The sequence below is a fragment of the Cibotium barometz genome, chromosome 21, assembly GCF_041138505.1.
Source record: "Cibotium barometz isolate CiBa-2024 chromosome 21, ASM4113850v1, whole genome shotgun sequence".
Lineage (NCBI taxonomy): Eukaryota > Viridiplantae > Streptophyta > Polypodiopsida > Cyatheales > Cibotiaceae > Cibotium > Cibotium barometz.
In genome coordinates this window covers 7,060,261-7,083,395 of record NC_141066.1, presented here as the reverse complement: position 1 = coordinate 7,083,395, position 23,135 = coordinate 7,060,261, and the positions used below count along the sequence as shown (strand labels likewise).

At 46.2% G+C, this 23,135-nt stretch overlaps 1 protein-coding gene across 1 annotated transcript in view; it reads left to right on the top strand.

Moving 5' to 3' along the window:
- The window catches only part of LOC147626793 (fructose-bisphosphate aldolase-lysine N-methyltransferase, chloroplastic-like), a 142,871-nt gene that overhangs the window by 20,508 nt on the left and 99,228 nt on the right, over nucleotides 1-23,135 (top strand). Inside the window, exons 3-4 of the mRNA XM_086815345.1 lie at nucleotides 13,456-13,546; nucleotides 13,655-13,822. Coding sequence (XP_086671471.1) covers nucleotides 13,456-13,546; nucleotides 13,655-13,822 — 259 coding nt within the window. The remainder of the gene's footprint in view (nucleotides 1-13,455; nucleotides 13,547-13,654; nucleotides 13,823-23,135) is intronic.

The window sequence follows — 23,135 nt, the reverse complement described above, 5'->3', positions numbered from 1 at the left end:
AATCTCTATGTGGCATAGCCGGTTGGGACACATGAGTGTCAAAGGAATGGAGCAATTGTCTCGTTTGGGTTACTTGCCTTCTCTAAAGTTTTCAAGTTTTCAGTTTTGTGAGCATTGTATATATGGTAGGCAACTACAGTGCCCCCACAAGAAAGCTCTTGGACAGAAAGATGCTCATTTAGAGCTTGTGCATACAGATGTATGTGAGATGCCTCAGCTTTCTTTAGGAGGGGCAAAATATTGTGTGTCTTTTATAGATGATGCCACACGCAAGGTGTGGGTTTACCTCTTCGTTTGAAGAGTGATACATTCTCAGTGTTTGAGAAGTTTGTTGCTCTTGTTGAGAATCAAACTGGCAAAACACTGAAAGCTTTGCGTTCCGACAATGGTGGAGAGTATATGTCCAAACAGTTTTAGGACTTTTGTGATGCTAAAGGCATCAAGAGGGAGCTCTCTACTCCTTATGATCCTCCACAAAACGGGACAGTAGAGAGGATGAACAGGACCATTCAGGAGAAGGTCCGTTCTATGTTGTCACATGTTGCATTACCTCATGGTTTTTGGGCTGAAGCTGTTATGACAGCCGTTCACCTTATAAACAGGTCACCTAACACGAGGCTTGGTGGGAAAGTGCCAGAAGAAGTATGGACAGGGAAGCCTCCGTCATACAAGCACTTGAGAGTGTTTGGTTGCGTTGCGTACGTGCACATACGCAGGGAAATGCGCACCAAACTTGATCCTAAGTCTCACAAATGCATATTCCTAGGATATGGTGACAGAGGTGAAATGGGGTATAGACTTTGGGATCCCGTGAATAGAAAGATTATACACAGCAATGATGTCATTTTTGATGAAACATGCATGTATAAGGAGCCTGCAAGGCAACAGGAGCCTGGTAGAGTCATCTTTGATGATGATGGACATCATGGACAACAACCAAGGGCTGTAAATCAGCCATTACAGCAGGAAAACCAGCCCTTAAATGGTGCTGAAAATGGTCCAAATGGACAGCCAGAGATGGCAGAAAATATCCCTATGGATATACCACAGTTAGAGGAGATACCGGGCATGATTTTTCAGCCTTATGGCATGGAACAAGAGCCACCAATAGGTGATATGCAGGCTGGACAGCAACCTGCAAATGATGGTCATTGGGTACGGAGGTCCACAAGACCCTCCAGAGCCCCTGACAGGTTTGTTCCAGGGGTTGACTACTTGATGCTTACTGACTGTGGGGAGCCCTCATGTTATAAGGAGGCTTTACAGAGGGCAGACAAGGCTTTTTGGGAGCGTGCCATGAAGTCAGAGATGGATTCTCTGCACAAAAATGGAACATGGAAGTTGGTGCATTTACCTGTAGGCAAGAAGGTTTTGCCATGCAAGTGGGTTTACAGGCTCAAAGTTGCACCTGATGCAAAGCCAAGGTACAAAGCCAGGCTAGTGGCTAAGGGCTTCAAGCAGGAATATGGTGTGGACTTTGATGAGATCTTCTCTCCAGTGGTCAAAATGACCACACTTAGAGCTGTGTTAGCTTTGGTTGCACATGATGATCTGGACTTGATTCAGATGGATGTGAAGACTGCTTTTCTTCACGGTGATCTCTATGAGGAGATATATATGCAACAGCCAGAGGGTTATGCAGTGAGTGGAAAGGAGAAGCTTGTATGCAAGCTGAAAAAGAGTCTTTATGGGCTCAAACAGGCACCAAGGGAATGGTATCATAAATTTGATACATTCATGAAATCTCGAAAATTCAGGAGAAGTGAGATCACTGCTTGTACACCAAGAAAGCTTTGGATGGCAGTCTATTGATCCTCATCTTGTATGTTGATGATATGTTGATTGCCGGGAAATCTCGTAAGAAGATGGATACCTTGAAGCAGAGGTTGCATCAAACCTTTGATATGAAGGATTTGGGTGATGCAAATCACATTTTGGGTATGCGGATACTTCGGGACAGAAATCAGCATGTGTTGTATTTGTCTCAGAAGGAATACATTGGCAAAGTTTTGCAGAGGTTCAATATGGACGGGGGGAAGAAGACTAGTACTCCTTTGCCTCCATATGTGAAACTCACTGCTATGGACAGCCCACAGTCAGATAGTGGCAGGGCTGATATGGCCAAGATTTCGTATGCTTCAGCTTGTGGCAGTCTCATGTATGCCATGGTTGCTACTAGGCCGGACATTGCATTTGCAGTGGGAGTGGTTTCTAGATACATGGCCAACCCTGGCAAGAAGCATTGGGAAGCAGTGAAAGGTGTCATGAGATACCTGAAGGGCACACAGGATATGTGCATTTGTTTTGGCAAACAGGATGCATTAGTGCATGGTTACACGGATTCGGATTATGCCAGTCATCCAAATAACCGGAAGTCTACTACCGGTTATGTGTTTACATTCACAGGAGGTGCTCTGTCATGGATATCCAGGATGCAGAAGTGCACAGCCTTATCTACTACAGAGGCCGAGTATATTGCAGCCACAGAGGCTTGCAAGGAGGCATTATGGCTATCTCGGTTAGTGGTTGATTTGGGTTATACAGGGGATATTCCATTGTTGCATTGTGACAGTCAGAGTGCCATCCAGAACCCTGTCTTTCATGCAAAGACGAAGCATGTGGATGTGAAGTATCACTTCATCAGAGAGGTGATAGAGAACAAGCAAATTCAGCTTGTTAAGATTCATACGGATGACAACCCGGCTGATCTGTTGACAAAGAGTTTGCCTCCGGAGCGGTTTGCTCATTGCAGACACTTGATGGGCATTGGATGAGGCCAGTTTCAGCCTTGATAAGGCCTTGTATATTATCATGTACATGCTGATTTTTTCTTTTCCTTCATTTAAGGGCACTTTGCCTTTAAGTGGGAGGTTGTTGGGGTAAAGACATAATGCTCACCCTTATAGTGTGTACAAGCCCATAAGTTATAGTACATAGTACACTTAGTACTTTTAATGTACTAAGTGCACTATGTGTACTAGTGCAATATACATGTGTGATAGGGGAGTCACACACTCATATCTTTGATGAGTTGACTTATCCCCACAACTCTCTCTCTCTCTCTCCCTTGTTTTTCTGTGTATGTTTCCCACACATGAACTCTAACCTAATTCTCTCTCCCATTCAAAAGATTTTCTAAGCCCGTCATGATTCGTGGGGATAGAAGCATTCTTTGCATTCCGTTGATTTCTCATCTCCAGGCCCAACGAGCTATCCGCAAGGGAGCAGAAGGAGCATTGATTTATGTTCGTGCTCAGATAGCCTCTACCTTATTAGTAGCAACTATCTCATCTTCATCTCCAGTCCCACAATTAGCAGACCTCCTGTCTAGACACCAAGACATTATGCTTAGGGACGACCTTTTGCCCAGTCTCCCCCCATCCTATCCTAAGAACCATCATATTGATTTGGTCCCTGGATCAGAATCTCCTAGCAGGTTTCCCTATCGTCTTTCCAAGACTTTAGAGGGCGAGCTAGAAAAGTAGTTATTTGAGCTTCTCCGAGCCAGATTCATTCGGCCATTTCCTCACCATTTGCTACACCCATCCTATTTGTCCAAAAGAAGGACAAGTTTGTTCGCCTTTGTGTAGACTACAGGACATTAAACAAACTCACCATTATGAATAAGTTTCCTATGCCAAGGATTGAGTACATTTTGGAGTGTCTAGACAGTGCCAAAATTTTTCACTAAGATCGATCTCAAGAGTGGTTACCATCAGGTCTGCATTTTTGAAGCTGACATTCCAAAAACAGCTTCTCGGATAGAGCATGGTCACTATGAGTTCGTAGTCATGCCCTTTGGGCTTACCAATGCACGCAACCTTCAATAAAATGATGTCCAGGATTTTCGCAGTCCTCATTGGTAAGTGTGTTTTCATATTTCTTGATGACATTCTTATATTCTCAGCCACTACGGAGCAGCATGAGAAAGATGTGGAGAAGGTCTTGCAACTTTTGCGAGATAATGGAATCTACATGAACGCCAAAAAGTCTATCTTCGGCGTTATAGAGGTTCAATACTTGGGCTATATCATTGGTTCCATTGGGATTCGATTGGACCCCTCAAAGGTTCAAGAGATCTTGGATTGTGACATCCCTCAGATCGCCGAAGAGGTTCGTTCTTTTGTAGGTCTTTGCCAAGTCTACAGCACTCATGTTCACCGGTTTTCCAACCTTGCAGCACCTCTCATCGACTTGCTCAAGGGGGTGAAGACTCGTAGACAAAAAGTCACAGTTATAGGCAAGGCGCTTGATGTAGTCCGTGCACTCTAGAAAGCAGCGTCTGTTTTGAAGTTAGCATCTTGGGATGAACCTTTCGAGGTCATTACCGATGCCAACAATGTAGCCATAGGTGCAGTTCTTCAGCAGGATAGTAGACCTGTGGCCTACTACAGTAGAAAGTTGGATGTCACCGAAAAGAATTATTCGGTTTATGACAAGAGCTTTTGGGTGTGATCACAACGCTCAAACATTGGAAGCCTCTCCTTTATGGATAGGTTTTCATAGTCAAAACAGACCACCAAGGACTTAAGTGGCTTCAAACCATGCCAAGTGCCCAGTGGAGTGATCGACAGGCCAGATGGAGTCAGATCTTCCAACAATTTGGAGAAATCAACGAGTACATCCCTGGTAAGCATAACCTAGTCCGCAGATGCTCTTAGTCGAAAGGCCAACATCCAGACCATGCAAGAGTCTACCATTCTTGAAATCACTGGGAAAGACTTAGATATCATGAAAGATCAGTAAGGGTCTCTACGTACCAGCATCCATCGGATCTCGTAACACTCAGTGTTTTACCATTGTGGATCGCTTCAGTAAGTTCTGCATGCTCATCCCATGTAAGCATACGATCACAGTTGAGGACATAGCCGGCCTTTTTCTCAAGCATTGGTACCTAATTTGTGGTTTGCCTAGCACCATTATATCAGATAGGGATTCCAAGTTCACCTCTCATTTTTGGAGGGCATTATTTGAGAACTTTGGAACCAAGTTACAGTTGTCTAGTACAGTCCATCCACAGACAGATGGCCAGACAGAAATTTATAACTAGTTGGCCTATGATGTTCTCAAGTCATACTGTCATGACCAGCAATCCAAATAGGAACACTATCTTCCATTGGTCCAAGCCATCTTGAACGATACTCATTCATCTAGTGTCGGACGGACTCCGTATGAGGCATCCTTTGGTCGATGTTTCTCTTCTCTTTTGACGAGAATGGTGTCTCCATCTCTTGAGGCTAACAAAACGACGGAAGCATTTTCTGAAATCATTGAGTCAATTAAAGACTGCTTGACCAAAGCCTAGGAAGCTTATAGCAGACATGCAAATAAGTCTAGACGAGGTGTCCACTTCAAGGAAGGGGATTGGGTCTATTTGCGCATCATGAAACAGAGATTGAAACTAGTGGGCAACCGCTATCCCAAGCTTTCCTTCCATATTTTTGGACCCTTTCCTATAGTTAAAAAGGTAAGTGATGTCTCCATGAAGTTGAAGTTGCCTAACAGTTGGACAATGCATGATGTTTTCCATGTTTCTTGACTAAAACCATATGTTGGACTAGAAGTGTTGGATGTTTCATATGAATAGCAGCCAAACGTGGTAGACGAATCAGAAGTCATTGAGCCTGAGCAAATCCTTCTTCATCGTTGGAAGCATAGTTTCCGTCAAAGACTCCGTCAGTTCTACACGAAGTTCCAAGATCGAGGTACCCACGAAGCCTAGATCTTGCTCATATAAATAGCATAGCTAGCATTCCATCTATTCATTCATTCATCAAATCACTCAAGCGTTTCTTCCTTCAGCACAAGGAGCATCCACGATTGAGCATTCAGCATCTCATCAACAAAACACAGCACTTTCAGCATTCAGCCACTATAGTACTTTGCTGTTTCAGCATATACATAGTTTTCAGCATTCATTCATATCATCGTCTTGCTACAGCCCTTCCGGTGAAGGTAAAATGCATTCATTCATTCATTTTCAGCATACATTCACAGCCTACAATAGTCCCAATCAGCCCCTTATCTTAGCCTCATATTTGCAACCTTCCTATATTCCATTCGAAGAGTGCATAGGCTTGAGATCGGTCATCATTGGTGCTTCTACAGCCGTGTATAGTTCAGCCTGACTCTTGGTCTTTCAAAGGTCTTATGTTTGGCTTATCTACAGTCCAAAGTCAGTCCCCATTCATTCTCTTCAAAGATAATAAAGCAAATACTCCTAGCAATAGGAGGGGGCCCTTCAGTGGGTAATTTGGGACCCAATAAGGTGTACAGATCTATCTCTTTCTCACTCATTTGAAGCGCTAAAAGTGGATTGCTAAAGACTTGCGAAACTCAGGATAAAGAAGGCCGTGTGAGACTTGTGTGACAGGATGCTTCATTACGCATAATTCCACTGCATGTTACACTTGATGTATCCCCTTCAAGTGCATACCTACATGCCTCAACGTAGATTTCTTTGAGAAGTTCTCATTGTAGAAAGCAATTTCAAACGGGCTCACAAAAGCAAATGCCTTAGTTGTGTCAAGTTTGCCATTAGAGTTCTTATCACTCGACTTAAACTCATGGGCCTTCCTTATCACCCAATGTATTCTCATGGGGCTTCTTCTTGCAATGGGAATCCTCTCATGTGTCCGCATCATCTTCATGGTGGTGATGATGAGATGGAGAAATCGACCCTTGTCTCGATCTCGAGTCACTCTCAGATATAGCAGTGCCATTTGGGAGAGTTTGGCCATATCGGGACAGTGCATGGCGAGAGTGAGTAGAGGACTTCCTACCATGTTCTTCTCCTTGCATCATGTGCATTCCCATGGGCAACCAAATGGGGTGGATTCCTGAAAAATAATTTGCCTTTGACCTCATCACCTATCATGTGCATCCACATGTACGTGCTAATCCCACAGCTAATCCCTGAAGGGCAACAGATAAAAAGACTAGATTCAGGAGCTTCAGCAGCTATTATTGGCAAGAAAGGCATTAGGATGGACCAAGTGGCTATCGGCTAGTAGATAAAGAAGGCATTCTGGTGTCAGTTGTAACAAAGGTTTATTTCATGTCCAGAGACCTGGCCGAGAGCAGGTCAGCCAGTCTATATGACCTTCCGATGCCTATATAAGGGAGCACATAGCTCATTGTTACGTATCTCTGATCTTTTTGGGTGTTAGGACATAGACTAGGATTAGACTAGGTGTTACATTTTACAACCTTTTGAAGGGCAGCCTAGGGCTTGCCAGGTATTGTACTTTTTGTACTATATTAAATATATTGAAAATACAGCTCTCTCTCTCTCTCTCTCTCTCTCTCTCTCTCTTAGTTTAAAACTCAACCACACATGTGAGATAGGCTCCTCCTTCATGAGGGAAATTCCCCCACACTAAGGTGTCAAAAATGTATCATTTCTCTAAATATCTCTTCTTTTTTAACTAATATCCTTGTCCTTAGTCAACTCTTCATCTTATGTGAGTATTTACTCATTTTTGGGAGATTTTCTTTATTTCTTTAATTTATCTTCTCCCTACATTTGGATTAATCTAATTGGCCCCTCAAAACCTTAATCTAAAATTTTTCGAAAATCTGGACCCTTAGGATAAGGCCTTTTGAACAGATTATAATTGATTTCTAATGCACCTTTTGAAAATCTTTTTGAACTTCTGTTTCGGAGGAATTTATTTTAATAAGAAGAGATATTTTTCCATCCAAAAATATCTAAAAATTGAATAATCTCTCTCTAGAATATTTTCTCTCTCTAGGCCAAAACAGGATCTTTCTTTTATTTCAGAGAGGGGAATAATTATAAGATCAGAAGGGGAGGTTCTTACACCTGCACACCTCAAAAGTCGGAGGGAGGAATCTTACATTGGGAATTGAGGTCATTCACACACCTGATGGTATTTGGCTGTCATCACAGAGATATTATGTATTAGACATGTTGTCCAAGTATGGGATGGTTGATTGTAAGCTAATCTCGGTTCCATTAGATCAAAATGGCAAGCTTAGTGCGGATGCAGGTTATGTGTTGGAGGATCCCACTATGTTTCTCTTCTCGCCATCTTCTGTGTGCATTTTGCATCTAAATGTTCTTGGAAAGGTGTTTAGGGCTGAAAGAAGACTTCCAGAGCTTTCGCATGTGACATTGGCATCAGAGCCTTCTTCTTCAAGTGTGAAGATTCAACCAAAAAACCAGAATTTTTTTTCGCTTCTGTGGTTGGTTTCTAGACTCTGGAGGACCACCCCTTTAGGTGCGACTCCTGTCCCTTGAAGGACGGTTGGTTTTTAGCCTCCAGAAAGTCTCCCACATGCATAGTGGATGGTTTTGTTGCGGTCCGGAAAGGTGGTCTGCCATCACATTTGAGAAAATCAAGTATGGCTGAGTTTGCAGCTTCAATCTGCCCATCAGTTTTCGGATGGTAAGCTGATGAGAAATTCAGCTTTGTGTCCATATTATCAAACAACGCTCTCCAAAACAAACTGGTGGTTCTAAGATCCCTGTCTCCCACAATGGACTTGGGCATTCCGTGATGCTTAAACACCTGCAAGAGAGAGATCCTAACCATATGATTGAGTTGCATGGTCTTTCTCATAAGTATAAAGTGACTTTGCTTACTAAATTTATCCAAAATAATCCATATTGCATCATTGCCAAACTGCATGCGAGTTAGATTCATAATGAAATCCATGGCAATGTTTTCCCTTGCAAAGTCACAGGGAACAAGGTTTTGTTGGGGGGACTTGGAACGGAAAACGAGAACCTGAAGAACACATGGGAAAAGTATTTGCCCTTACTGGAGTTTGCATACAAACAATACGGAGCACTCTTCCACTCGAGCAAACCACCCTTTGAGGTTATCTATGGGAAAATGGTGTTACCACCCATCCTTCATACAAAAGATGAAATCTTTGCAGCGGATGAGTATGTCAATGATTCTATGGATGTCTTTTTCAAGGTGTGGACAGTCATTGAGACGTCTCAAGAAAAGCAAAAAGGCAGCCGACAAGCATAGAAAGCAAATGGATCGCCAAGAAGGAGAACGGGTATTGCTGAAATTTGACAAGGCAAGGCTTCGCAAAGGAGAGAGCCACTCCTAAGCTTGCCAACTGATATTATGGACCTTTCAAAGTGAGCAAGAAGATCAATGAGGTTGCATTTAGGCTTGCTTTGCCGGATAATTGGAGAGATCCACAATGCATTTCATGTCAGTGTACTCCGTAAGTATGTGGGACCCAAACCCATGGAGCGGGTTGGAAGAGATGGAAGAGATTTTGTAGCCAAAGTTAAATAGTCTTCCATAAGGAGAAGAGGTTGCATGAAGGTCTCCTATACTTGGTTAAATTTTGCAACTATCCCACCATTGATGCAAAGTGGTTAGATGAGCAGACACTCGAGGCATATCCACAACTTTTGGAGAGCTGCCTCGAGCCTTCAGTTGTAGCCAACTGCGTAGAAGAGGGAGACATGTCACCATTTGGCTCCCTAAACATGCTCATTGGGATGCATGACATCCTTGGTATCCAAAAGCTATGTAGGTTCCTTTTTAAAATTATCTTTTAATTATTTAAAAAAAAGAAAAAAGAAAAAAGTCAAAAAGGAAAAAAAAAGACAACAGGAGGGTGTTCACATGAATCTAGCCTTAACCTAAAAAAAAAACCTCATTTAGCTTAAAAGCTCCTTTTGTTGAGCTTCACAATCGGTGTTGAAGAAGTTTTTGGGACGCATTATTTCTGTGAACATTTATGCTATTAATGTAAACGGGATAGACACTGGCTATCAAGGCTAAGACCCCCATCAAATCATTAGCATTTTCACCGAATTTTCTATGAAGGGGGAAAATTGTGTGAAGTGATCTCAAATTTTGCAAAGGATTAGAAATGAATGAGGATAGGTCTTACTCTTTATAGGTCAAGACCAGTGAATCATAGGCATTGAAGCAAAAATCGATAAATTTGAAGGAGAAGGCTGTGTGAAAATGGTACTTTTCTAGTCATAAAAAGGGGATTTTTATCTATTTTTTTTGGTTTTATTTTGGATTTTTTGGGTCTTGCTGCTGGTGGACAGCCCCTTTATTGAGCCGACCAGCAGCACACCACCATATATATAGATTCGCTTCATCATTCAGCAATTGTACCCCATCAGTAATGTTAGCACATTCATCCCCAGTTTCTACTCATTTATGGTGCCCATTTGGTCCCTTTTGTATGGCCCTTGATTGTGGGCTCGCCACCCCTTTTTTTTGTATTTTTCTGGGATTTTTCCCAGCCTTTTTGGCATTTTCCCAGTCGGTAGTTTATTAGCTCCAGTCGGCCAGTTCTAGCTGCCCTAGTCGGCCAGCTCACCTCAACTATAAATAGGAGGTGCTGGCCTCTCATTATTCATTCAGTCTTGTACATATCTGCTCCCTCACTTATGAGACTTGTAGTGTCTCTTGCTTGGGACTGTTTTGCTTCAGTATATTCAGCATAGTTTGCTCCATATCTCTCTCTCTCTCTCTCTCTCTCTCTCTCTCTCTCTCTCTCTCTCTCTTGCACTCTCTATTCAGCACACTCTAGTGTCCCTTTGCTTCCGCTCTGTGCACTCTTTCATGGTATCATCGCTCCCGGTTTAGCAACCTCTTTGCTGCCCCAAAAGGTCACAAGTCACCCCAATGTCACAAGAAGAAGCGTGATGAAGCAGCAAAGAACTCTTCCTCTACGGCGGTGTCTCAACGCAAGAACGATGATGGCATCCTTCTCTTAGTAGGTACTCGGTGTATACTTGCTCTTGTGACTTCTGAGTCATGGTCTTGGATTGTTGATAGCGGTGCTACTGCTCATATGACACCCCATCGAGATTGGTTCGAGGACTTCACTACCAGGTCTGGCGAGATCACTCTGGGTGATTCTTCTTCCGTGCCCGTGCATGGACATGGCACTATACCCATCTTCTGCTCTTCCGAGGATAAGAGGTACTTCTCTGACGTTCTGTATATTCCAAATTTGTCTTTTAACCTTTTGTCAGTGAGTGCTCTTATCAGGGTACGGAGGTGATCTTTTCTCGTTATGAGATTACCATTCGTGATAAGGCGACTGGTAGCATCTTGGCTCAAGGAGTCCAAGATAGTGGTCTCTGCAAGTTGACCGCTCTGCTTTCTTCTGGTGCTTCTTCTGCTCTTTGGCATGCTCGGTTCGGCCATTTGAGTTATCAGCTTTTGCAGCGAGCTTCGAAGGATGGGTTGGTTGAGGGATTACTGTCCATCAAGGCTCCGTCTTTTGCTTGTTCCTCTTGTTTACAGGGGAGGCAACATCGAGCCGTCTTTCCGAAGGAGGCTACACACAGATCTTCGACATCACTTGCTCTCATTCATGCAGACTTATGTGGTCCTATGAGTACTGCGTCTTTGAGTAAGGCGTTGTACATGCTCGTGATGGTGGATGATTTTACCAGATATACTTCGGTTTTCTTTCTGTAGACCAAGGATGAGACTTTTCAGCACTTCTGTGATTGGAGAGCTGAGGTGGAAAAAGAGACCGGTCACTCGGTCAATGCTCTCAGGACTGACGGAGGGGGTGAGTTCACATACCAGGAGTTTAGCAATATTGCAAGACCCATGGCATTCGGAGACAGCTTACTACATCATATACTCCATCACAGAATGGAGTTGCAGAGAGGAAGAATAGGACCATTATGGAGATGGCCCGTGCTATGCTTGAGCATTCTTCATTACCTCGACGTTTCTGGGTTGAGGCGGCTTCCACTGCTCTCTACATTCAGAACAGGTCTCCTACTGCTGCTCTTCCAGATAAAACTCCATATGAGGCTTTCCATGGTGAGAAGCCCTCCGTTGTTCATTTTCGGATATTTGGGTGTACGGCGTATGTTCATGTGCCTAAGGAGCATCGCTCCAAGTTGGACTCGAAGTCTCAGTGCATGACTTTTCTCGGATACAGCACTGTGTCCAAGGCATATCGTCTTTATGATCCTCAGGCCGGCAAAGTTGTTGTGAGCCGCGATGTGGTGTTCGACGAGACTCCTACATCTTCAGAGGGGGGTGGTGAGCTTCTTCTTCCTCCACCTCCGTCTCTGCCTCCCTCTTCTCCTCCTCCTTCCTCTGCTTCTGTTACACCTCCAGCTGTGGATTCTCAGTCAGATGATGATGATTCTGCTCCTCCTCCGGCGAGTTCGAGCAGATCTGTGCCTAGATGGTATTATTAGACAGTTCGTGATTTTGGGTTACGTGAGCTTCCTTCTGCTCCTCCGCTTGGTTCTCTCCGGCGTTCTTCCAGAGTTATAGGGAAACAAATTCATGAGGGCAACATGTTTGTTAATTATGCTCTTATGTCCACTATCATTAATGGTCCTTCTGATCCCACTTCTGTGGACGAGGCTCTTTCACTTTCAGCATAGTTTGCTCCATATCTCTCTCTCTCTCTCTCTCTCTTGCACTCTCTATTCAACACACTCTAGTGCCCCTTTGCTTCCGCTCTGTGCACTCTTTCAAGTACCACATCGGTGATCACATTAGTCACCACCACATCATACACTTACCTGCTGCTGCTGCCACCGATGCCTACACTACATCAGATCATCATCTTCGCCGTTCAGCACCATCGTTTCTCTTGCAGCATATCTTGGGACAGCAGCCCTCTTTGCTACAGTAGAGTACTTCAGCATTTTACATCAGCTCACACCTTGGGACAGCAGCCCACTCTCTGCTAGAGTAGAGCACTTCAGTGTTTTACATCAGCTAATATCTTGGGACACTCTCTGCTACATACAGTACAGCACGTCAACGATTTATCATCAGTCCATCCTCAATGTGATGGACTCTGGACAGATGAGCACTGGAGGAGAGACGGGGAGAAGGCAAGGAGATGGAAGAGGGTAGGAAAAGAGAGGAGATGGTGAGAAAAGAGACTGGAAATTGACCTACACATGACTTGAAATGGGGGGTGAAGAAGAAAATCGCCAGGTGGTGTTACTGGTTGGGGAAACCACTGAAACGGTAGAGGGGACGGGAAATGAGAGATGGCTGAAACGAACGAAGTGCATTTTGGGCCTAGGGACCCTGAAACAGATGTTCCAGCCTGAAGACCCTGTATTTCAGGTATTCCTGCAACGATGATTCTAAGAGTAGGTTTGCCAAAGCTTTCTTTTTTATGTTTGATGTTGATTTTCTCAGGAATAGATTTGTATTGTGCTGATGCTTGCTGTACTTATCTGCACAAGAGGATGAAACTTAAAACTTTAATGCAAGGAAGACTCGGGGTGCTTTAGGAACATCATGTGAGAAAAGCTGTAGTGAAGAGCTGTTATTCGGGAATCACCATAGCTCTACTGGCTTAGGTCTTTTAGGAGAGAAATCAGTCACGATAAATAAACATTCAAGGACACCATTGTTTATGATGATATTTTTTTTGAGGATTTATTTACATTACCTTCTCAGGATATGCTGCAGTGTGTGTACTTCTGGGCTGCAGGCTGGTGAGTTTGCTGTAAAAGTACCTGAAAACTTCACGGTCACCTGTGCCGATGTTGCAAACCATCCTGTCATCTCGCAGCTTGCCGCAGGTTTTCTAATATTACAGATTTTGGTATATCAGGGTTTGAAAAGTTGCCGAGTGGTGGACGTCACCTTGTTGGCACAGAGACTAAAAGCTATTTTGGTGTGCTTTGTAGGGAGGCCTGATTTGATTGGGCTTGCCCTCTGGCTAATTTATGAGAAATGGCTGGGAAAGAAGTCTGTTTGGCACCCGTATGTAAGAACCTTCCCCACTACAACTTTGAGTCCGGTTGCATGGAGCAAGTTGGAGCAAGAAACACTGCTGAAGGGCACGTCGGTAGCAGGTATAACCCTCTGTTGTACTTCTATGTTTCAGGGACTCGATTTAGTAAATTGTAGTCAGATTTTATGTGATACCTCTACACTTCGCAATGCCTTCTTGTATACAAACTCCTCACTTGTTTCTTTGATAAAGGAAAAGTATGGCACAGAACCAACTCTAAGGAGCCACAACAATCAATTTTACATTGTAAGGCCCCCTTCATAAGGAGAAGCCACTTTGTGATAGAGAAGGATGCCGCTTGGCGGAGCCCAGTTTGGACACCAGGGTGGGTCCATATGTGGTCTGATTGTCAAGAGAGGGCCTAGGTTGGTTCAGCATTATACCAACGCAAGTGTGGACTGATATATCCATATTAGACCGCACTAAGGGTAGAGGGAGATCTTCTTGAGACACATTGCCTCATGTTATGCGACCCAAACGAGCACCCAAATTACCTCAAATGGGTCTAGAAGCTGCTCTATGATCATAGTTTCTGTGTTTAGTCTAATACTATCCTAGTCAAGTCTTGTGGTCAACTGGGTCCAGTTGAGCTCATCGTAGAGTTGCTGGCATGGGCCGACCTATTATATAACTGTCCTTGGGTAATGCATATAGGGGTGCTCAGTAGCTTCCATCATATTCAGATTATCAGTTTTGAGATATACCCTTACTACTTTGTGTGCTTTTCTTTCATGGTGCATACAGTCTGTCTCAGTGTCTTTTCATATCACCATCTAAGCTCCCTCATAGGAGCTCACGGGTGGAGGGCATTTTCCATCAATTGTAATCATGGTTTGCAACAATAATCTTTGTCTCTATCTTGCTAGTTCTTGTTCTCTGTGAAATTCCTGCTATTTCTGCTAAAGCACAAGTTGTAATTTCTTACATGATATCAAAGCTTGGGCTTTAGACAAGGATATTTGGTAAGTTGCTCTATGAAACAGATTTGAAGAAATGGCTCAACTTGCAAGAAGCTGCTGGCACGACCACTGCCATTTGGCAATGAAGGAAAAGTGTGGATGATACCAATTACATTCTCTGGAAGTTTAAGATGAAAGAAAATTCATCTTCATCTGAGTTGTGGGAGATAGCTACTGGGGTTGATGGGACATCATTTACTATACCGAATTGTGCAGTTTTAACTCAAAAATCCTGCTCTTCTTTTGGCGTGGAGGACGAGGGATGGAGACAATAAGAGATGAGTAATGAATTTAGAGAGAGAGAGAGAGAGAGAGAGAGAGAGAGAGAGAGAGAGAGATTGTATTAACGTCTCTATCAGGCCAAAGAGATTGGCCTATGAGACAGAACCATGTACAATGTATGTGGTATCTCTGAGTATCAGATGGTGCACAGTGCACAATACAACAACTGGAAGAAAACTGAAAGAAAACTGCTACTGTGAGGTCGGGATGTATGTACATATAAGGATGGAGCACTACTCGGGTAAACGCACAACTATATGCCAGGGTGATACAACGATGCTCAATGCAGGCATGCTCCTAATCAGCTCCATCCTTGTGAGGGGGGGGTGTAATATGTCATACATGTCAGTGCCAGTTGTAATGATATGCAAGATGGCCGCCAGATCAATGGGTCCCGGCTGTCCTCTCTCCTGTAGTCGCCTTTGGTGTCGTGCCTGAATGTCCCTGATCATATGTCGATGTCTGTGGGAAGGTCGGTATCCGGGCGCTCGTGGACGCCGCAATGCTCGAATCTCCTCTGTTCTCCTCAAACTGACCCCTCGGCCCATCACTGTGGGATCTGGCATGGCTGTCCTCTGGAAGAAATCAGTCAGTTGAGTCTGTCGGATCTGGGCTCTCCTCTCTCTTGATTGGAGTAACTGCTCAGTGCTCTCTGTGTCGGTATATCTCTAGTAAGAAGCGCCGTACTTGTTGGTCTGATATCTGCAGGATGGACTGAAAAGATGTGTCTGCTCCCCTGAAGAGAGTAGGGTAGGTGGCTCTGATCCCATCATAATATGGACATCTGCATACAAAGTGTGACTCGCTCTCCACATCCTCTCTGCATAATCTGCATAATCTCTCCTCCCGCATGATGCGGGCTGCTCGTCCAGCCTCAACCTCAAGGGGGTGTGATGAAACTCGGAGCTGTCCAATCACTACTCTCAGAGCATGTGGAAGATATAGATCCATGTAGTGCGGTCGGGGAGAGAGAGAGAGAGAGAGAGAGAGAGAGAGAGAGAGAGAGAGAGAGCTCCTCGCGCCTGCTGCCCATCATGCCCTATCCACAGGCTGACCCCTCGGACCTTGTGGAGACCATTAGAGCCATGACCCTCCTCGATTGCTCCTCGTCCGCCCCTTCTCGAGAGCCTCCTTCTCCCGCGCAGCTGGAGACCGCCACCCCTCGCCAACGTGTGGTTTGCTGCTCTATACCCCCATCCCTCCTGGGCACTTCTTCCCACTGTTGCTGCTGCCTAGGCTTCCTGCTCTGACCATCCCTAATCACTGCTGCCAACACGTGACCTTCGCATCCTGCCCAGCTGTGTTGTAGCAGCTGTTGGAGAAAGCAGATGCGGGTAGTCACCGCGCTGAGTCTTTATCCCTGCAGAACTTAGAAGGCACGCCTAGTTCGCCTACTGTTGAGAGCAGAGCTGGGCAGGGGCTGCCAAACGCCGTTGAGCTCACCACCACTCTCTCCCTCTCTCTTTCATGGCGTGAAGCTGCACAGCCCCGCCGCCCGCCCCCCCCCCTCGCGTTCGCGCTGGTGGCACTTGTTGCGCACCCGCTGCTTTTTGCCGTGCTACGCCCCTACTGTGCACACGCGCGCTACGCGCTGGTGACCTGCGCACCTGCTGCCTTACGCGCTGCGCCCCTTCACCGTTGCTGACTGTGCTGAGCCTCTCCGCCTCCCTCACGCGCTGCGTCCCTTCAGGCGTTGCTGACTGTGCTGAGATCTCTGCCTCCCTGTTCCCCCTGTTCCCGCTGTTCCCGCCCACCCTAGCTCAGGCCCCCAAGGCAGCAACTAGGGGGAAATATGAATCTACAGGAGCTGGAGGCATACATCAAGACAGTGGAGGACAACACCAAGAAGTTGTTGGGCGCACAGAAGAAGGTGCTGGACAGGGTCCTGAACCAACATGAAAAACAGTTGGAAGGCCTCCGCAAGGAGATACAAGGTAAGAAGAACAAGATTGAAGAATTGGCAGCACAGGTGAACCTCCAAGAGGAGGTGATTCAGATGTTTAAAGAGACCCAGCTGCAACAACAGGGAATGCCAGAGGCTGCCCCAGTGATAGGGGAACTCTGGGCAGAAATGGAAGCCCTAAAGTCTTTAATCAAGGACCATACAGTGGAGGAAGGGGAACTGACTATTCAGGAGGGCCTAAGGACGGACTTGGAGCAGTTGAAAGCTGCGACTTATAAGCTGCGGGAAGAACTGCAGACCACTAAGAAAGATTGGGGTGGAGGTGTTGCATAGACCCCCACAGAGCATCATACATGAGACTCTTGAGGATGAGAAACGCAGGAAGGATAGGGCCCTTCATGTGCGAGTGCGGGGGCTACAGGTGGGGGCTTCCCCCAAAGAGGATGCCATGACGCTTTGCCAGATGCTAGGAGTGGACGGGATCGCCCCGCCCTTTGCAGATACACGGAGGGCAGGCAAGGATATGACATGAGAGTGGCCCCTCATCATTAGATTCCCTGATGCCACTAGCAGACATGCCTTCTTAGACAAGCGGGCTGCCCTCAAGGGCACACAGGTGTGCATGGGAGATTATCTCACCCCAACACAGGTGCCACACCCGCGTGAGGCGATGGTGACTGTTCATGAGGCCCGTAGAGCAGGCAAGTGGGCTATCTACAGAGATGGTAGGGTCATTATCATTGAGTGCCGTCCCAAATAAGGACGCGGGGTCTATGAGACCAAACACCTGAGGTCAGCATTATGGAACTGCAATGGCATGCTATGGTCAAATCCAGGAGGCTTGAGCGAGATTCTTATAGGTAGGGATGCCATTTTCTGTATAGAGACTCATCGACTCATCAGAGCCCTGAGAGGGGCTTACAATAAATAGCCAGGTATGAGTGAGAGTCGGCTTTTTGAGGCGAGACCAACACATTAGGAGTATGCGGCTTAGGAGGGGTAACTGTCCTTTTTAGATCTCATCTTCAACAGATTCTCAGCATTGTCTGGAAGGACGAGGATGCACAATATGTTTGGGCGCGGCTACAACTTAGCAGTGACAGAGTCATCCACATTGCTCTGTGTTATTTTGCACCACGCCACTCCCCTTATGCTGCACACCATGGCCAGTCACCATACTTACCATTTTATGGGGATATTATGGAGTTCTCACAGCTGGGGGAAGTCCTCCTGCTTGGGGATTTCTACGCCAGGATGGGAAGTCAGCAGGTCCCACTACTCGATCTGGACGACCCTATTCGACTATAGGAGCTGGACATCGTTGACACAGAGCTACAAAGATCATCACAAGACCGTGAGGAGGTCACGATGTATGGGAGATATTGCTTAGAGCTGGGAGCTGCACATGGTCTCGTTATCTATAACGGGATGTCCCTATGGCCTTCGACGCCCTCACCTCTTTCCCTCACTTAGGAGGTACTAGCACCATGGACTACCTTATGGGATCTCCGGCTTTGGCACACCTTCTCCCCGACTTCTCCATCCCGCCACCCCCCTTTGAAGCTGACCATGCCTACATCTCTTTCACTCTTATCTGCACCCCACCCGTCCCTCTGCCACCACCCCCCATCTCACATTACACCTAGGTCCTTTTTGATCACGAGCTTAACCTTGTTTACTCCAACCACATCTACTGCCAACTCCAGGATGTGGAGCCATCGGTCCCCCTACCCACCCTCACATCACGGCTCACCACCATACTCCACACATCCGCCACCACTTCGTTCATTTGCATGTGGCGGTCTACCGCCAAGCCACCTTGTGGTTCCATGCCCCAGAACTATTGGTATGATGACGAATGCTAGGTCACACGCTCCCGTCTTAAGCATGAGGTACGAATTGGGCAAATCACGAAGCGTCAAGCTCAACGGATTTCTCAACGGCTCACCCAACGCAAGAAACGAGAGTTCTACGCTCGGAAAGAGGATGAGTTCTACACTCTTATTTGCACACCACCCGTCCGCCGCCACCACCCCCCATCTCACATTACACCCAGGTCCTTTTTGATCACAAGCTTGACCGTGTTTACTCCAACCACATCTATTATTAACTCCAGGATGTGGAACCTACTGTCCCCCTATCCACCCTCACATGACAGCTCATCACCACACTCCACACATCCGCCATGACTTCTTTCATTTGCATGTGGCGGTCTACCGCCAAGCCACTTTGTGGTTGCATGCCCCAGAGCTGTTGGTATGATGACGAATGCCAAGCCACATGCTCCCGTCTTAAGCATGAGGTATAGATTGGGTAAATCACGAAGCGCCAAGCGCAATGGATTTCTCAACGGCTCACCCAACACAAGAAATGGGAGTTCTATGCTCGGAAAGAGGATGAGTTATATCGACTTTTATTAGGGCCGAACTGCAAAGAGGCTTGGGGGAAACTCTGAGAACATCGCCCCCGCACACCTATCACCTACAAGGACACATGGCACTCTTATGCATGCTCCCTCTATCATATCCCCCATCAGCCACCCCTACCCCCACCACCAGATCCATAGTAGCAATGAAACCCTTTTCAAATCATACGAAACTGACCGAAACTTTTACGAAACATTTCAGAATATGAAACTCGTTTTTTATTCACCTAAAATTTTTAAGGCCCAAAAACCTTACATGCCAGTTTCATACACACACATTTCTGAAGCGCATTTTTTCTTGTTGCTTGTCACTCGACTTGCACACGCACGTCCTTTCCTGCATGCCAAATGACTGGTCAACCATCTTGAGAAGGACGCTTCAGCCTTGGCCATGGCCTAAATACATATTTTCATGTATATTCTAAGCTTATATTTTTTGCATTTTTTGTATGAAACTTTTTTTTGACATTCCTTTGTTGCTTAGTAGTGACTAGTTGACCATCTCAACAAGGCCGCTTGAGCCTTGGTCATGGCCTAAATACATATTTTCATGTATATTCTATATTGAAATATATATATATATTTGCATTTTTTGTACGAAACTTTTTTTGGACATTTCAAAAACATATGAAACTTCTGAAACCTTTTTGAAACCCGTTTCAAATCAGGCGTTTCTGAAACTCTTGGTAACTATGACCAGATCCCACCTCCACTTTCTTCACAAAGGGCATGGTTCCCAAGTTCATTTGCAGAGAGCCAGGGATGCAGAGCATCATGACAGGCTGTCTTTGAGAGGAGCTACTCTACCCTTGATCACATCTTCACCCTCCTTGCCATCATTGAGGAGGGTAGAGCACGACATCAGAGGATTTACTGCTGCTTTGTGGATTAAAGCAAAGCTTTTGATATTGTACCCCGAGCCCGCCTCCTACACCATCTACAGGAGATAGGAGTCCCATTTGACATGGTTTGGAGCATCATCGCCCTCTATGAGTCTATCACCGGACGAGTGAGAGCCCCAAGAGGTTACATCACAGGAGATTTCCAGCACTATTGGGGTGAAACAGGGCTCCCAACGAAGATGCACTTCTACAAAGATCACTTCCACACGCTCACTGAGGATGGATTCATCCAGCAGCAGCTGGGCTACTTGAGTGTTCACATGTCCCATGCCATGTGGATTGCGATTGGCGAGATACAGGTTTCATCCCACCGCCTCAGGGTGGAGATAGGTAGAGCTGAGCGCATCTTCAGAGCTGGGAAGCTCATACGGAGACCCAGAGAGGAGAGGATCTGCTGATTATGCCACACAGAGGTTGAGACGGAGGAGCATTACATATGCCACTGCCTAGTAATCTATGAGATCCGCGGGAGGTTTCACTGTCTGTTTCGTGAGGGATTTGGTCCACTCTCCAAGATTATTGACTTCTAGGACCAGCGTTGCCTAGGCCTCTTCTTGCTTGAGCCCCGTAGACATAGGGACAATTTCTTGAGAGATTGGCCCTAGCCACCCTGTCCCCTCCCTTGCCAACCAACCATCACTAGTTTTTTCAGACCGAGGAGGTGGAGGACACTTATATAGTGGATCTTGTGGACTCTCCTCGAGCTGCTCTGGACCTACCTCGCCCGAGAGGAGTTACCTCGGACCGGGCCTCTGCACTCCAGAGAGCCCGACGCTCTCCGGCCCCCCGGCTGTCAACCACGATCCCCCCATCAGCTCCAGATCCAGGACATGCTCCACCGCCATCGAGCTACCTTTCCACGTGACATAGCCGAGGGAGACCTCTCGGCCATACTCATTAGCCCCATGCTTGATATTTTGGGGAGTGGTATACCATCTACTGGGAGCTTATGCTTCTCTCACGTTTCTATATTCCTAGTATTCCATGATGAGTTTCCATGGACAGTTTTTTATCACCCCAGTGAGATAGCTATGTTTATGTTTTATTTACCTCTCTCTCTCTCTCTCTCTCTCTCTCTCTCCTTTTATTGCTTACCTCTTTAACAGGGCTCTGGTAGAAGGTTTCCCGGCTGAGTGGACGATGCACACTATTATACCGATCCACAAAGCTGGGGACATGTTGGACCCCGGTAATTACAGGACAATCATGATTGGTCATACCTTGGCCAAACTCTATGGGGCTGTCCTGGAGGCAGAATTGAGCACACACGCTGAGAGGGAGGGGCTTCGTGCCCCTGGTCAGGCAGGTTTTCGGCGAGCCTTCTCTACTAACGATCACATTTTCACCATGAGATGCCTGATTGACCAAACTCGGGCACGGACAAAGAGACTCTATTGTTTTTTTGTGGACTTCCACAAAGCCTTCGACACAGTCCCGAGAGAGCGCCTCTTCCACCGCTTACAGACACTGGGCATACCCCCCGACATGATGTGGGGCTATTTATAGAATATATGAGCAAGTGTTTGGACGAGTTAGATGCCGAGGGGGACTAGTAGATATGATTGCCAGCACCATTGGTTTGAAGCAGGGCTGCCCTCTCTTCCCGACACTCTTTGGCTTATACGTCGACGAGGTAGTAGACTACATCATACACGGAGGAGGCTCTGGGATTGACATCTCAGGTACGACTGTACACATTCTATTATACGATGATGATATCATTCTTGTGTCGGATACTCGGACAGGGCTACAAAGGCATCTACAGGCCCTGGATACTTTCTGTGCGGAGCGAGGACTCACAGTGAACCTTGGGAAAACCAAGGTTATGGTCTTTCATACATCAGTAGCAGTCAGATGCCAAACTATCCTTACACTAGCCCGGGGACAGGTAGAGGTGGTGGGCTCATATGTATACCTTGGGGTCACATTTACCAGCTCATCAGGGAGATTCTCTATGGCACAGGCAGCCAGAGACAGAGTGACACGAGGGTACGCAGCACTAGCAATTTTGGAACGCCAGTGTCACCAGGCACACTTCAGGAGCCCCGTACTAAGGGGTGGCTATTTGATACACTAGTTACTCCAGCATTGATGTATGCAGCAGCAGTATGGGCACCAGGTCTGGCTACATCCTCATGGACACAGATAGAGCGCCCTCAGATTTTGATGCTCTCACGGATGATCCGCAGCAAACCTTTAGTATTGTACCACAGATAGAGCGCCCTCAGATTTTGAAGCTCTCACGGATGATCCGCAGCAAACCTTCAGTACCCATGATATCCTTCGAGCGGAGTTTGCTGTACCACCTATGTTAGTAGAGGGCATGTTCCAGACAATATCTTTTATACACAGGATGCGGGAGCTCCCACTAAATCGGGTATCTCGGGCTGCTTTTGAGGCATCCAGACAGCTTGCTGAGGAGGGACATACCTGGTCATGGTACTCCCAGGTGGTACAGTGGATATCATCACACAGGATTGATATTGACAGATTACCACCCTTACAGTATGACCTAGCTGCACCACACAGACGCCTCTCTCAGACAGAGAGGAACAGAGTCATGAGACATGACATTTGGCAGGGCCACATACAGGAGACTTGGCTATCTCCCAGTCAGCCACTCCCGACGAAGATGCTCTACTAAAGAGACCACTTCTTGAGCACCTCCACAGACGGCTTCATCCAGCGACCACGATACTTGGAGGTCCACTTATCACATGGAGCCAAAGTAGCCATTGGGCGACTAAGGGTCTCATCACACCAACTAGAGATCGAGAGTGGGAGAGTAGCACGCATCCCTCGAGCAGAGCGCATTTGCAGATTATGCCAGACGGGGGTAGAGACAGAGGAGCATTTTGTTTGCCAGTGTGGTGCTTTGCAGGAGATCAAGGCATGCTATCCTG